At 51.6% G+C, this 16,609-nt stretch overlaps 1 protein-coding gene across 1 annotated transcript; it reads left to right on the top strand.

The window, feature by feature from the left end:
• The first annotated feature begins 11,421 nt into the window (after window positions 1–11,421).
• On the top strand, window positions 11,422–16,236 carry SOCS2 (suppressor of cytokine signaling 2). Its single transcript, XM_040980833.1, has 3 exons — window positions 11,422–11,636; window positions 13,184–13,538; window positions 15,047–16,236. Exons 2-3 carry the CDS (start codon window positions 13,400–13,402, stop codon window positions 15,502–15,504), a joined length of 597 nt encoding a protein of 198 aa, XP_040836767.1. The 5' UTR covers window positions 11,422–11,636; window positions 13,184–13,399; the 3' UTR covers window positions 15,505–16,236.
• Window positions 16,237–16,609: the final 373 nt, after the last annotated feature.

Genomic DNA, 16,609 nt, shown 5'->3' with positions numbered 1-16,609 from the left:
TGCTCTACTGGCATTTCTACCCACTCCTTGCCCTTTTGAGAGCTAAGAATGAATGTGTGTAAAACAACAGCTGCTTGGTATAACTGCAGCCGTGCTATTTTTTTTTTTTAGCTGTGCTATTTTTAAACCTAATTTCAATCCTCAAGCTTTGTCAGTATCCTTCCTTATATATACTTTCCTATCTGTAATGAACTCTTCTTTCTTATGTAACCCAAATTAAGGTTGGGAAATGTTTCTAGTCTTTCCGACGTTGAGATGAATGTAGATGTCAGCCTTGCCTCCAGTGTTTGTCTTCCCTGGGGTGAACACCAAGAGGCCAGAATATTGATCAGTCATGGAGACCTTGACATAAACTGCTTAGCCTGAATAATGTGAAGAATTCATTGTTTGCCCTGATTCTTTATCTTTTTCTATAGTAGTTTTTTTTTCTAGTTTTGTTTTCTTCATTTTTCCTTTTAGAAGATTTACTTACTTATTTGAAAGTCAGAGTTAAAGAGAGAAAGCGCATATGTGCGTGCAAGAGAAAGAGGAAAAAACAGAGAATGAGAGGTCTTCCATCCTAAGGACTTGGGCCACACTCCAGTTCTTTCCCAGGCACATTAGCAGGAAGCTGGATTGAAAGTGGAGCAGCCAGGACCTGAACCAACTCCCATTTGGGATGCTGGCTTTGCAGACAGCAGAATTTTCTTCAGTTATGTAACAGCTGCCTTAATCAACACATGAGGAAATTCTATCAATTCCGCAATCCCTTTGTGCCCCTTGGCCATCAGTCTCCTTCCTCTGTTTTCTCTATTTCTTGGCAACTTCTGATCAACTCTCCAGAATGTCATATAAATGGAATCTAAAATATTGAGCCTTTTGCAACTGACTTCTATTACTTATGACTGTCTTATAGTTTTGTTTGTTACATTTAAGTGTATGATCCATTTTAAATTAATTTTTGTGTGTGGTATAAAGGTCAAGCTTTTTGGGGCCAATGTGGTGGCATATCAGGGTAATCATCCACCTGAGACATCAATATTCCATAAGAGCATCAGTTCCTGTCTCAGCTGCTTTACTTCTGATCTGGCTCCATCCCTGCTAATGGCCCAGGAAAGCAGCAAAGGATCACACAAGTCCTGGGGTCCTTGTATGCGTGTGGGAGATCTGAAAGAGGCTCCAGTTTCTGGCTTTGGTTGTTGAGGCCTTTTGGGTAGTGAAGCAGCAAATGGTTCTCTCTTTCTCCTCTTCTTCTCTCCTTGTAAATCTGCTTTTCTTTTCTTTATTTTCTTTTAAAGATTTATTTTTATTATTATTTTTTTATTGGAAATGCGGATATACAGAGAGGAGAGACAGAGAGGAAGATCTTCCGTCCGATGATTCACTCCCCAAGTGAGCGCAACGGCCGATGCTATGCCGATCCGAAGCCAGGAGCCTCTTCCGGACCTCCCTCGTGGGTGCAGGGCCACAGGCAGGGAGCTGGAAGGGAAGCGGGGCTGCTGGGATAGAACCGGCGCCCATATGGGATCCTGGGCATGCAAGGCAAGGACCTTAACCACTTGCGCCACCGTGCCGGGCCCTGTAAATCTGCTTTTCAAATAAAAATAAATAAATCTTATTTTTTTAAAGTCAAGATTCTTCTTTTTTATGTATGGATGTCAAGTTGTTATAGCATCATTTGACAAAGAGCCAATCTTTCTCAGTTAAATCACCTTGGCACCTTTGTGGACTATTTCTGGATGCTCTAGACTATTCCTTGGCCCCACATGTTTATCCTTACACCAGCATTGCTCTGTCCTTTTCATGGCAGTTTTAGGATAAAATGTTAACACTATGTATGTAATATGTATTCTCCAATTTTGTTATTCTCCTTCTTTTTTTAAAGATTTATTTATTTTTATTACAAAGTCAGATATACAGAGAGGAGGAGAGACAGAGAGAAAGATCTTCCATCAGATGATTTACTCCCCAAGTGAGCGCAACGGCCGGTACTGTGCCAATCAGAAGCCAGGAGCCAGGAACCTCTTCCGGGTCTCCCACATGGGTTCAGGGTCCCAAAGCCTTAGGCCGTCCTCAACTGCTTTCCCAGGCCACAAACATGGAGCTGGAAGGGAAGTGGAGCTGCTGGGGTTAGAGCCTGCGCCCATATGGGATCCTGGCGCTCAAGGCTAGGACTTTAGCCACTAGGCCATGCCGCCGGCCCTGTTATTCTCTTTCAAAGTCATTCCTACATCCTTTCCCTTTTCATATACACTTTAGAAAATGTTGATCAATTTCTACCAAAAAAAAAAGTGGAGGCAAAGGGCTTATCAAGGGTCGGTTTGGGAATATGAAAATTCCTTGAAAAGTTCATGAGAAATGTTTACTATGAGAAAACTATGGTTGGATTGCGTAAAAAGCTTCTTAAAGATCTATTTTTTTTTTCTTATTTGAAAGGCAATGTGACATATATGAGACAGACAGACAGACAGAGACTGGGAGAGCTTCTGTCCACTGGTCCATTCCCCAGATGGCCACAGTGGCCAGGGCTGGGCCAGGCTGAGCTAGCAGCAGGAACTTCATCTGGTTCTCTCAGATGGGTGGCAGAGATCCCAGCATTTGGACCATCTTCCACTGCTCTCCCAGGACATTAGCAGAGAGCAGGATCATCAGTGGAGAAGCCAAGACTCTAACCAGTGCCCATATGGGATGCTGGCGTTGCCGGCAGTGGCTTCACCTGTTAGGGCACAGCATTAGCTCTAAAGGGAAAGCGTTTAATCTTTTAGCAGTAATAATGCTGTTAGCTCTAGGTATTTTTTTTAAAGATAAGGTTTTATTAAATTGAGGTCATTTCCTTCAGTTTGTTGACTTTTCTTTTTCTGGTAGATAGATGTTGACTTATATAAACTTTTTTTTTTTGGCATTCATTTGAGATAACTACATAATTTTACTATTGTAATCTGCATGAACATGAGTTTTTATGAGTTGATTTTGAATGCTGCATCAACTTTGCCTTCTTGGAATGCAGCCAAATAGATCACTGACATATTATCTTTTTTACATATTTCCGGAGTAGTTGGCAACTTCGCTGTGATTATGTGTGTGAGAGATATTGGACTATAGTGCCTTTTCCTGTTCCTTCTGCCTTTGGTATCGAGATAATGCTGTCCTCATAGCATGCTTATTAACGGTTCCATTTCTGAAAAAAAACCTGTGTGGAATGGGTGTCACACTAAGTGGTAGAATTCACTGTATATCTGGTTTTTTTTGAGCGACATTTGCTAATTTTGTTTCTTACTATCCTGCGGCGGTACTTGTGTGAGATATTGGCACATGACTCTTTTCTGATTTCCAGTTGCTATGGTGATCTATTTATTTATGACTATCATCTTATCCCAATGTTAGTTCTGTCCATTCGGTGGCTGGGATCAGCAGCTCACAGTACAGTTAATCTGATTGACAGCAGACATGTGGCAGCAGTGTCCTGGGTGGCTATGGCAGAAAAGAAGGTAATGCAGACCCTGGACTAAAAACAAAACGAAACGAAACAAAAACATTGAAAAAGACAAGGATCTGTTTGATGGCTTTTTCATGCAAACTTGCCTCTTTTAGAAATGAGTCTTAAAAGTGAGAAAAAAAAATAAACAAAATTTTTAAAAAGGAGAGAGAAAAAAAAAGAGAGATACTCTTTCAGGGGAGCTAGCAATGAAACATCTCCTTTGCAGAGATGTAAGATGTATTTATATTTTTTGTATCTCTTTTTTATTAAAGATTTATTTATTTTTATTGCAAAGTCAGATATACAGAGAGGAGGAGAGACAGAGAGGAAGAACTTCCATCCGGTATTCCATCCCCAAGCAACCACAATAGCTGGAGCTGAGCTGATCTGATGCCAGGAACCTGGAGCCTCTTCTGGGTTTCCTGCGTGGGTGCAGGGTCCCAAGTCTTTGGGCCATCCTCGACTGCTTTCCCAGGCCACTCCATATGGGATGTTGGCCAATGCTAGGCGAGGACTTTAGCCACGAGGCTACCATGCCGTGCCCATCTTTCAACATAGTTTCTAAGATGGAAGGCCTTAGTGTTTATCTTAGAATTGCTGGCATGTGCTGAACTGTAACAGTGTTTTGGTTGGGAGGATTTTAAAACAGCACAGGATGTGTTCCTTTTCAATTCTTCGCCCATGACCTATGTCCCAATATGGTAAACAACCTTTGAGAATATTGCAGTCACACTAGGTGGAATAGCACTCACAGTGATGTGAATGACCTGTTTTAGAAGCAGCTTACCCTCCGGAGGAGCTACTTTCCCACTGAAAATGTTACCTCTGTGCACCTTAACCCCTGCACTGTTTTCTTAATGGCAGTTTGTCTCTAAGCACACAATAACCTACTGTAGGTGCCTTAGTTTAATTTTAGTTACATGTACCTTTTTTTTTTTTTTTGGTAAAGGTTTACATTTCTATCATCAAAATGTTGTTAGAAGAACAACATCAGCTGGAGGCTATCTTACATTGGTGAAGAGATTAAACCACCACATAAAAGCAAACGGATGCTGCTATATTGCTTTCTTTATGATGGCATACGATCATTCTAATTCCCATTCTAACGTGCCAGCAAAGCAGCAAAGGGCCACATGGCATGTGAATGGGTGCCGTCCTGTGGTTTAAAGAGCCAGCTCCTATTTGTAGCACTTGGCTAAACTTAGTCTCAGCCATGGTTGCCAGTGCACAGCTTGGTTCACTGGGTGCTGTTGCTTCTCAGAATTCCATGACTAAGCCAGGAGTGGTATCTGTTGTTTACTAATGGGCTTTTCTTCTGCCTGCTCTGCTTACCACATCATCATACCAGGCCTTGACCTCTGTGAACTTCCCCGGAAAGTCAAACACACCTAGAAGCCACCCAGGCTTTGGGCTAATAACACCACCGGCCAACTGCTCTTTGGAGGGAGATTCCAACGAAGCAGAAACGTCATCATAGCTTGCCCAGTCCAAATATTTTTTAAAGATTTATTTTTATTGGAAAAGCATTTTTACAGAGAAGGAGAGGCAAAGAAAAAGATCTTCCATCTGCTGGTTCACTTTCCAAATAGCCACAATGACTGGAGCTGAGTGAATCTGAAGCCAGGAGCCAGGAAGTTCCTCCAGGTTTCCTACATAAGGGCTGGGGTGGGGTTGGGGGTTGGAGGAGGGTGAGCAAGGCTTTGGACCATCCTCCTCTGCTTTCCCAGGCCACAAGCAGGGAGTTGCATGGAAAGTGGAGCAGCCAGGAGGTGAACCAGCACCAAAATGAGATAATGGCATTTGCAGGTAGAGGATTAGCCAATTGAGCCACTGTGCTGGCCCCAATCCAAATTCTTTATGTCACTGAAGAGAAGACAAAAATCTGGAGGAATTAATGGGCTCCACCAAATGCCCCCTTTTTCTGGGCGCCCCCCAGGGTGGTTGAGTGACATTTTCCAGCTATGTTCAAAGCCATTAGCATAATTCCCCCCCATGGTACTTCATACTCTGTTAGAATGATCTGTTGATGGTGTCTCTATCAGCAGACTGATAAAGAGGCTGAGCTGTTTGTGTCCACTAGGCCTGGAACTCATACAGGTGTCTGCTGGCAGCACTGGTGACCCATATGTGCTCTCTGCTAGGTACTGAGCTCAAGCCCAAGGAGATGGAGGAGGGACTCAGAGCGCCCAGCTCTCCTTTACAGCAAACCAAATATGCAAGGAAGCCAGAGAACATGCTGAGAAGTGCATCTATGCAGGATGAGATGGAAATGTCAAAAGGGGCCCAGGCTGGAAGGAAAGTGACAAAAAGTGTTTCCGTTTTCCCACCTATAGATGCATCAAAGGTGTTTGTTTATTCAATAACTTTACATCAGGTGTCTTCCATAGCCCAGGGTTTGCTCTGGGCACCCAGGGAGATAGCTGAGAATACAATAAAGCGCTTGTTTATATTACAGTGAGAAAGAGCTCATGAACAAATTACAAATAAACAGCTGTCACAACATCAGGTAGTGGTAAGCACAGAACAAAAGATAAAGCAGGGGAAGCCACAGTCACTGACAGGAACTGGCATTTTACATAAAGAGGGAGGAGTTCTCAGTGCAGAGCCCTGAATGAAATGAGGGAGCAACACCCTGAGAATACTGGGGACAGGGTGCTTCACGTAAAATGAGCACACAGCCCAAGGCAGGTGCGGTGGCTTGGAGAAACAAGGAGGCCAAAGGGGCAGGGGACTGTAGGGGAGGAGGAAGCAGATAAAGGCAAGATTTCTGCCCTGGTGAAGCAGTGCCCTTCCTGGCACCAAAGCCTCATGATCAGCCACCCTCTGACAAAAGGCTGCCTAACAGCGCCTGCGATGCCCTGGATCTCCCAGGAGCACTGGAGATCATCTGTTCTTCCCTGAGAGCAAGGGTTTGCCCTGTGGTCAGTAAGCCCCTGGGGCACTCACAGGTAGGCTTTGGGTTGCTAATTAATGCCCAAAATCTGTGCCTTCAGAATACTTTTCCTGTAGAGAAAGTCTGGGGTGCAGTGTGCATACCAATGCCTGCAGGGCCAGATAGGAATCTAGAAGGGTGAGCTTGAACCAGGGGATAGCCTGCAGGGCTCCTCTCCAGCTTGAGATCTGCAGGCCTCTGAGTCTTTCCTTTTCTGAGTTCTGGTGCAGCTTGGGGCCAGAAGGAGCTCCAAGTGGTGGAAAAGTCGACTTCCAGGGTCATTCGGTATAGAGTGCTTCATCAGCAGCATTTCCATCAAAGCCTGCAGTGTGGCTGGCTCTGCTGGGTCTGTGGTGCCTGTGGGTGCCAGGGCATGAGGGTGTTCCTGTTGGCCAGCCCGGTGTCCCCAGATCACAGGGAGTCCTGAGTGAGCTGTGTCATGGTGCAGTACATGCATGATGGCAGTTTCCAAAAGGTAGGAAGAATGGACACTCCAGAGCATTCCCTCTGCCCCTACATGTGGCAGATTCCAAAAAGCATTCCATTGCCCCCCCCCCCCCATAAAACCCAAAAAGCTCTCTTGGCAAACTAGGCAGGCACTCAGTGCAGAGCCCTTGACAGTATCAGAACATCTGTACTGCAAAACCAGTAATGTCCTGGGCTGCTCGGGCACCCAGAGGGGATGTTCAAGTCTTGGCAATTACTCAGCACAAGCTTTCTGAAAACTGCCCTGAGCAGAACAGACGATGCACCCAGAAGTCCAGGAACACCTGTGAACCTCAAAGCTGAAGGGGTGGGGGACTCTGGAAACCAACTACATGAGGTTCTCACGCAGCCACAGGAGGGAAGTAGGGGGGCAACCACAGAATGTCACATAAGCAAATGAATGTCACATAGAGCAAAACACCCAAATTCACGGGGTGTAGAAGGATGATGGCTAAAACAACAGCTAATATTTATTTATTTATTAATTTGCTAGGTGCCAAAGCACCTTTTATAACTTTCTAATAGTCCTTTAAAGTAAGTGCAGCTGGGCCAGCATGGTAGCCTAGCGGCTGACGTCCTCCCCTTGCACACGCCGAGATCCCGTATGGATGCTGGTTCTAGTCACTGCAGCCCCACTTCCCATCCAGCTCCCTGCTTGTGGCCTGGGAAAGCAGTGGAGGACGGCCCAAAGCCTTGGGACCCTGCACCCATATGGGAGACCCGGAAGAGTTCCTGGCTCCTGGCTTTGGATTGGCTCAGCTCTGGCCATTGTGGCTACTTAGGGTGTGAATCAACAGATGGAAAATCTTCCTCTCTGTCTCTCCTCCTCTCTGTATACTTGACTTAGCAATCAAAATTAAAAATCTTTATAATTATAAAAAATAATAAAGTTAAGTGCAGTTATGATCTCCATGTGAGACTAAATGATCACATGTGTAGCAAGTAGTGCATGAATAAGGATTCCTACTTGGGCAGTTCGTCACTCTGATGCATTCATTTCATTCAGTCATTCGACAATTATGTTGATCGCCTACTATGTGCTGGGACCTGTGGGAGACACTGAAGTACAGCTGTGACAGTGCAAGGAGAAATGCAGAAAGCTCACAGACTGTGGGAGGAGAAAGATGCCCCATCGAACAGACGAAGAACAGACCATGTTGGTGATTAGTGTGAGGAAAAGCTAGAGTATGGAGGGAAAGAAATGTGGGCAAAGAAGGGTCAGTAGTGATTGGGGCAACCAGGCAAGGTCTCGCTAACAAGGGACAATAAAGATGTGAGGGGCTGCGTCAGGCGGATATCTGAAAGAAGAGCATGAGAGGTAAACAGCACACATGAGGATCCTGAGGAAGGAACAAGGTCAGTATGTTCTAGAAAGAAGAGACAGTTGGGGAGAGTGACCAAGAAACAAAGCATGAGGAATTATTGTCAGCTTTTAGGGTTCTGTGTTTTCCGTGGGGGCATGCGGTCATGCATGTTGGAGCAGGGCACTTCGTAGTCAGTCCCTCTCATTACCATGCGGGATGCTGCACAGGGACAAGGCGCCCATGGAGGAGGCTGCTGCAGTCCGCCAGGCAGAAGCTGGCCTGGAGTGCAGGGGCCATGGGACAGGCCTTCCATTCTGAGCTTGTTGGAAAATCGGCCAAGTGAGTAGCCTACAGGTGAGACACGGGGTGTGCAAGACACAGCAATGAACAATGGGTCTTACTTAGGCTTCAAGCGTCGAGCCAACTGACAGCCAAGCTCACATTTTCAGAACATGGGAGAGTGTGGAAGTAGCTTTTGCTTTGTTGTAAGGGAGCAGGGCCGTCACGTCCCGCAATGGTGGTCTGTTTGAGAGGTCTGGGATGGGCCTTGGGTCTAGCCATCTCGCTGCCAGTGTAGACGCCTACACTCCGTATTGAAGTAGTGACCCCACTTCCGAGTCTGCCTCCCTGCTGACGTACACCGGGAGAGAGTAAGGGAGGTTCAAGTCCTTGGGTCCTTGCCACCCGTGTGGGAGACGGGGGCTTCTGTTTCGGACTGCCCTGACGTCTGCAGGCATCTGGCGGGTGAACCAGCAGAGGAGAGCTCTCTCTATCTGGCTGTTAAGTACTATAACATTAAAAACAAAACTAAACTATTAGCTGTCTGAAAGATGATACTGGAGTTGGAGTTCAGGAGAGTAGTCCTATGTTATAAGCTCTTAAAAAAATCATGCCCCACTCTGAGTACTGTATGCATTCATATGTATCCCACATGCAGTTTTGGGAAAAACGATGATCAACAAAAATATATATTGGAGTAGTATTAAAAAGGCAAGTTACGTATAAAAATCCACCCATATCGTATCATCCTGAAAACAGCTGCTTTCGTTTTTCCACAATCCCTTCTGGGTTGACCCATGTGCATGGATCAATCTATAACACTGCAATCACAGCATAGCTACAATTTCATATGCTGTCGTCCACCTCCCACCCCCCACTGAACATGATCCCATGCACATTTTCTTCTGTGGCTCCCAAATGTGTTTTATTGAGGAAGCAAAATGCTAGGTTTTGCTGAGAAACATTTCAGAAAGAAAAGCTGAGAATGCTGCTTTGGTACCAAGTTTCGTCCCCCGTCCCCCCCCCCATGGCTTTGCATTTACTGTAGGGTCTACAAACGCAGGTGCTCTGTGAAGGTGACCTTGAGCTAAGGACTTGAAGGATGAGAGCCAGCCAGCCCTGGGCCAGGGCACACTGGCTGGAAACAACAGCATGTGCAAAGGTCGTGGGGAGGCAAGTGTTTATTCTATAAGGAAGGGTTCAACAATTAAACAGAAAGTAAGCTTGGCTCGTGTGTGGATAGCTTTTCAGAAGATCTTCTCATCTGAACGTCAGATGAGTGGGTACGCAGTGATTCTCTATCACTGAAGAATAATCTTGAGCGCAGCAAGCACCAGCAGAGGTGTGCCTCCTAACGTTCTGTGCGCACACACTCCACGCGGAGTCTGATTGGTTCATTCACCATCCACTGCCCCATTGAGAATCCGAATCCAGCACTTAGAGGGAAGGTGGTGTGTGTGTGAAAAACATAAATGGGTTGTGCAAAAGTGTTCAAACACTTTGTGGAGGACATTTAAAAGGGCTTCAGTTAGCTCCTCTCTGTGCAACCGGGATTCTCCGTACAGGGGTCTGTGTCGTGGACAACGCCTTTTCTTGGCTGGGAAATGCTCCCTTCCCCGAGCCGATCCTTTCGCGTAGCTATTTACTCAAAAGCAGGAAAATCATTGAGAAAAACCACAGGCGGTCCACGCTTCCTCCCGCGGCCGGCAGAGGGAGCGGCAGCCACGCCGCCTCCTCGTCTTCCTTGCCCAACTTCCCCAGTCTCCGATTCAACTAGAAGCGGCCCTTGACCTTTCAAAGCTTTCGAACTGTGATGCAATGGAACAGTATTTCAGAGAAAAAAAAAATGGTTATCGAAATGTTGGATCCGGTTTTCCCGTGAGTGCTGGTGGTTTTTTTTAAAAAGTAGGTCACATTTAAAGTAGGTCACATTTCGGGGGGAGGGAGCGCTAGCAGGGAGACGTGTTTCCATTAAAACCAGGTGGCCTCCAACGGGGTGGGCGGGAGGTGAGGGTCTCGGGGAGGGAGGAGGCGGTGGGATCCTTCCGATTTTTTTTTTTTTCCGGCCGCACGAGCCAGCCCTGCAGGGAACCCGGGACGAGCGCTCCGGCGGTCCGTGCGCGCGCCGAGCGAGGGCCGCCACCGGGCACCTCCCGGGCGCGCAGGTGAAGGGCGTCTCCTCCCGCCACGGGCGCAGGTGAGCCCCCCGGGCCGCCTTGGGAAGGTGGCGGCCGAGCTGCGACGAGGAGTCAGGGCGGAGCCGGGCACCAGGGCTGCGGGAGCCCGCGAGCGGCCGCGCCAGGGGGAGGGCACTGCGAGCACGCGGCTTAAGGAGGCGCCGCTCTCCGCCCGCCGCTGCCTTCCAGGACCCGAGCCGGGGTGGAGGGACCTCGTCAGGCCCGCTCCCGTCGGGCCCCGGGGCTGGCGAGGGGCTTGCCCCGTTTTCCAACGCTGTTGTGTTAAAGAGCGAGAGGGGGCCGGGTCCCGAGGACCCGCATGCTGCCCCGCACCCAAGTGCGGCAGCCGGGGGCTGGGCGACCCCGAGGGGCACAGAGGCTAGAGAGCGGGGGTCTCCCCCGCGCCTCGCAGTGGCCGCCCGGGGCTGCCGTGGGGGTGGGGTGCTGGGACGGGCTCGGAAGGCCGCTCGGGGTTGGGGGTGGCCGGGACACCTCCCTCTCCCCCCCGCCCCGCCACCCCACCCCGGATCACCCCAGGCTGCGGGGTCAGAGGAGGGCGTGGTCCCCAGGCGTCCACACTGCCCTAAACCGCGTCGGAGCGCTCGCAGCCGCGGTGCCTTGAAGCCTGCGCATTTGCGCCGGAGCCTCTTTAAAGCGGCGGCGGGGGCTGCGGTCACGTGAGGCGGATTCCTGGAAAGTTCCTGGAAAGCGGCCTGGGCGGCGGGCGGCGGGCGGGGCGCGGGGCGCGCGCGCCGGGGGAGGGGCGGGCGGCGAGGGAGGCGCCGGGCTGGCAAGTCGCGCGCGCGCTGCGCTCCGGGCACAGGCGTTTAACTCTTGCCAAGTCTCAGCGCCGCTGCCGCCGCGGCTCGGCCCCGGCCTCGGGCTGCCTCCCCTCGAAGCATGAACCTCCTCGGCCGCAGCCACCGGCGCTGCGCGGGCCGCGGACGGTGCGCGCCGGGGCTCCGGGCGCACAGCCTCAGGATCCCCAGCGCCCGCGGCAGGTACCGGCGGGGCGCGGAGAGGGAGCCCTGGGGTGTTGGCGGTTGGGGTGGGGGGACCCCCGCCCCGAGGGCTCCGCCCCGAGCAGAGTCGCTGGGGAGGGCGGCCGGGCGCGGCCGGGTGCGCGGGGGAGCGACGGGCGGCCTGGGCTTCCGCAGTGGGAGCGTCCTAGGAGAGTTGGAGCCGCGGCACCGCCCCGCAGCCCGGCGCTCCTGCCTGCTTTCTCCCGGTCCTAGTCGGCGTCGGGAAGTCGCCGGAGTTGTCCTCTCCCCCGCCCCCCAAACTGCCACCTAAATTAATAACCCTAATAACCTGATCTCCTGCTCCTCCCCACCAGCCTGTCTCCTCCCCCATCCCTCCCTCCCTCTCTCCTTCCCACCTCCTCGGTCGCAGCCAGAGGAACGCCGGCAGCTGCCCCGGAGCGGGGGGCCCCGGGGGAGACGGGGGGGGTGTCGTCCGTGCCCCAACGGGTGTTGCGGGCGGGGCGGGAGGGACAGTCTAGGCAGTGTGCGCTGAGATTTCTGTCCGCCCCCTGCGCACAGAAGTCCGGCCGCCGCCGCAACGCGCGGGGCTGGTCGCATCCCTCCCCCCCACCCCCCCGCTACCTCGTTTCCCAAATTAAACGTCGGCAGGGGACCCTCGGGCAGAAGCCCCCCCTCCCTTCCTGGCCCGGGCCCCTCCCGGCTCCCTCCCCCCCGCCCCATGTCCGCTCCGGAGACTGCCTGGTGCGGAGGCGGCGGCGGCGGCCGCGGCCGAGGTAAGCGCTCGGCGTTGGTTCTTGGCGCGTCCCGCCTCGCTCGCTGCCGCCGGCTCGGTCCCGGCCTCTGGGCTCCGAGCTCCGGCGGCGGCCGTGCGCTCGGGCCGATTCCTCGACAGCGCCCGCGGCGGCCGCAAGCGGCAGCCGACTCTGCCGCCGTCTAGGTCCGTGCGCGCGGCCGCCGGGGCGCCCCCTCCCCCCAGCCGTGCTCCGAGCGGGCGCCGGGAAGCGGGGGAGGGAGGGCAGCGAGGCAGTCTCCGGGGCGGGGATGCGGCGGCTCGTGCGCCTCTGCACCCCGGGCTGGCAGCTCAGGCCCCGGGAGTCCTTTGGCGCGGTAGGGCGTGGAACCAGGCTTGTGTAGGGTGCTTGCTCCGAGCGCCCTCTTGGCTGCGCAGACTGTGGGATGGGAGCGCCAGTTCGGCGATCTCTCTGGTGCTTTTTCAAAAATTTGCTTTCTGTCCTTGACAAGGACCTGTTCTCCCTGGTCCCGCAGGTGGCTGCTCTTTCGCGCTGGCCTGGGTATGATTTGAGCGAGCAGCCTGGGCGGGAAGACACCTCATCCTGCCTCCCACTGTGCCTCTCTGGCCAACTTTTGGGTCTGGAAGCCCCGCGCTCTCACATTCTTTTTCTCTAGAGCTGGGTCGGGGCGGTAGCTGGATGCTTGGGGTTAAATGGTGCCGCAGCCTAGGGGCGGAGGAGTCCCCGGGATTTTCCAGGTCTCTGCTTCCCCACCTCCTCCCCAGCCGCAGGGGTCCAGCTCGCATTGACCGCCCCCTCCCTTTCTCTTTGCAGGCGATCTGTGGCTGGGCGCGTGTGCAGGCGACAGTGCCAGCCGTGTGCCGGGACCTGGCGACACCGAACCGACAGTGCGCCTCCCCCTCCCCCATTGCTTCGGACTCCGGGCGGGAAGTGGTTTTGGAGCTCCCACTGAGTACCAAGAAGGACGCAAACCTCTCTCGGACCCCAGTTCGGGCGGCCACCTGCCCTTGCCGCGGTGACCGTTCTCCCATGACCCTGCGGTGCCTCGAGCCCTCCGGGAATGGCGCGGAAGGGACGCGGAGCCAGTGGGAGACCGCGGCACCCGTGGAGGAGCCGTCCCCGGAGGCTGCGCGCCTGGCGAAGGCTCTGCGCGAGCTCAGCCAGACAGGTAGGGAACCGGCGGCTGCGACGCGGGCGGGAGGGGCTGCCTCCCTAACGGCGCGGCTGGGGCCGCCAGGGAGGAAGCGCCGGCTGCGAGTGACACCTGATGGCAGTGGGAGAGACCCTTAAGCTGCCGATCCCTGCCCCGGGGCTGGGGATCTCGGCGAGGATGCTCGCGCGCGGGGCCCCAAGATTCTAGGGAATACGAAAGGAAACTAGTTCCCAGGGTACTCGGGAATGTCAGCGCGCAAAGGGCACCTTGGTAATAGCCTTGGAGCGCGCTGGGACCGTTTGCTGTTTTCCGCGGCGCCGGTGAGGGAGAAAGAGCGCCCTGCGCCTCCCATTGGATGGAGTGCAGGGGCTCGTCGCAGCCTCTGCCTTGTCTCGCTCCCGCAGCAGCCCCTTAACCTTGCACTTCGTGGCCAAGTGTGGGAACGGATCGAGTTGCAGGGAGGGTGGCTGCCTAGGTGCACGGCAATGAAGCCCCCATCTGGTGCGACCTCCAGGGGCAGCGCTCTAGTCCTCGTCCCTCGGCATATCTGAAAGAAGGGAAGATTGTTTTAAATGAAACTGTTTGGCCAGTTGGCTCGGACGCTGGAAGTCAGGATCCGAAAGCTTAGGCAATGTGGAAGTTTCGGTAGAGGGAGGGATATTCCTGGGTCTTTCTGAGCCGGCCAGGGGTGCTGCCCGAGCTGGGAGCACTGGCCCATTGCAAATGTTTGGTAACTTGGGGGATGGAAGGGTAGTGGTGTGTGTGTGGTGTCCACTGTTCCAACTTGTCAATGAAGAATGCCTTTGGAAACAGGCTGAGCGGGTAGGGGGAATGAGGCAGAGAGATCGAACAGCAGACTGATGGCTGTGCCTGGATTTGAACTCCGGTGAAGTCTGGGAGAAGTTCATCGAAGGTTGCTAAATTTGCGGCTCTAATTATCAACTGAGGCTTCCCATTTCTCAGCGACTGATAAAAGTAGCTGTAATCGAAGCTGGCAGCACACAGGAGCTATTGTCCCAGAGCTGTGTGTTCCAAATCTAGGGGAGCAAGTCTTCCTGGGGCCTTGGCCCCCCAGGAGTTGGTTTACTACTCCGTGGGAGATGACTGGAGTTGGGGGGGGGTGTTCTTTTTAGAGGCATGACTTATCCCCCGCCAACTTAAATCTGTTTCACCAGCTGGCACTGAAAGCATCGCACACTGAAATGCTGTTTGTGAGACTGCGGACCTGTGTTTTCGGCTTGTTAGATAACCTTGACATGCGGAGCCCACAGAGCTCAGCTTTTAAGGCAGCACCCTGAGAGTTCCATTGGCTTACAGTGTGCAAAGTAAAATGGACTCGTTTTCATTACCTTCTAGCCAGAAGCATTCGCGGTAAACGCCAACGTCCGCCTTTTTTTTTTTTTTTCTTAAGAGCTAGAAAAAAAAAATCATTGCTCTATTCTAAAGACCCCTGTAATAACTGTTCTACTCTCTTTTCTTTTTCCTTTTGGGCAAAAAAAAACCACAAAAAAACAAAAACCCAGGATGGTACTGGGGGAGTATGACTGTTAATGAAGCCAAAGAGAAATTAAAAGAGGCTCCAGAGGGAACTTTCTTGATTCGAGACAGTTCGCATTCAGACTACCTACTAACCATATCGGTTAAGACATCAGCGGGACCCACCAACCTGAGAATCGAATACCAAGATGGGAAGTTCCGATTGGACTCCATCATCTGTGTCAAATCCAAGCTCAAACAGTTTGACAGCGTGGTCCATCTGATCGACCATTATGTGCAGATGTGCAAGGATAAGCGAACGGGCCCCGAAGCACCCCGCAACGGCACGGTGCACCTTTACCTGACCAGGCCGCTCTACACGGCAGCACCGCCCCTGCAGCATCTCTGCCGACTGGCCATTAACAAATGCACCGGCACCATCTGGGGACTGCCTTTACCCACCAGACTAAAAGATTACTTGGAAGAATATAAATTCCAGGTGTAAGTGTTTCTCTCTCTCTCTCTTTTTTTTTTTTTTCTAAAACCATGCCTCATGTAGAGTGTCTCCGAGTGCAGCTGTGTAAAAAGAGAACCACACTTGAGTGTGTGCTCTGCATAACCACACGGGAGTTTGTCTTTAAGAACCGCTGACGTCGAGCTAATTTAAACACGTGAAGAGGTAGCTAGGTTATTTAAGGTCCTTCCCCGACCGCACCCCTCCGGATCCATTCACCTGTGTGCTGCTTCCCTGCCTGAGGCTTACCAAGACCAGTTGATCCTCTGGAACGGAGAGCCAAAATATCCCAGCAGAAGGCCAGAGGGTCCCTGGGCAGAGACTGGCCCCTCTGAGGTTCCCTTCCGGGAGGTCCTGGGGCCTCAGCCCGTTAGAGGGCAGGAGTTCTGAGTGAGGAACCGGGCCGACCCAGGCTGGGCTCGGTCCCTGCCCGGTGGGCTGAGTGCGTCCTAGGACATTCTCTGTTTGGCTTTCTGATGTACCCAGGAGTTTTGTGAAATGGATTGTGCTCGTGAGTATTCACCCCTCATTTTTATGCAATTAACTAAATCAGCCAAAAAAAAAAAAAAACCAAAAAAAAAAAAAGACCATGAAATCCTGCATTTGTCTTTTTACTACATATATGAACTCTCTCCTTTGAATGAGTACTGTAGTAATCCATCTTAAGGGAGCCTTATTTAAGAAATACTTCAAACTGGTGCACATGGAAAAGACTTCCTCTTTTCCTCTAAGGCTAAAGACAAGAATGTCCTGCTTCAACAGGTGCAACTCAACCCTTGTTAACAAAACCCAATGTTGACGTAAACAGATGACCCCCCTCCCCCCGAGATAGCTGTATCCTGACCCGTCGCCATTGACTTTTTTGAAAATGGCTCTAGAAATTTCCACGTTGTCCTGAACTGTCTATTCACGGACATCAGCAGTTGTCTCCCTTCTACCATGTAGAATACTTTGACATAATTTTCTTCCAGATATTGGGGGGGGGGGGATACCTGCCTGTGTTTTTTTTTTTTTTAAGTGTTTATTTACTGCTGTTACTATTTGATTAGAATGTATTAAATAAAAAAAAAACCTGACTTTTACAATTTGCATTGAT

Source organism: Ochotona curzoniae, unplaced genomic scaffold (assembly GCF_017591425.1).
Source record: "Ochotona curzoniae isolate NIBS_2020 unplaced genomic scaffold, NIBS_Ocur_1.0 contig_1014, whole genome shotgun sequence".
Classification (NCBI taxonomy): Eukaryota; Metazoa; Chordata; class Mammalia; order Lagomorpha; family Ochotonidae; genus Ochotona; species Ochotona curzoniae.
This window is presented reverse-complemented; position numbering and strand designations above follow the sequence as displayed.

What these genes read in the sequence shown, in the direction of transcription:
- SOCS2 (XM_040980833.1), top strand. Translation starts at nt 13,400, where the DNA reads ATGACCCTGCGGTGCCTCGAGCCCTCCGGGAATGGCGCGGAAGGGACG. An exon ending in GCGCGAGCTCAGCCAGACAG is followed by an intron (nt 13,539 to 15,046) that starts GTAGGGAACCGG and finishes ACAAAAACCCAG; the next exon opens with GATGGTACTGGGGGAGTATG.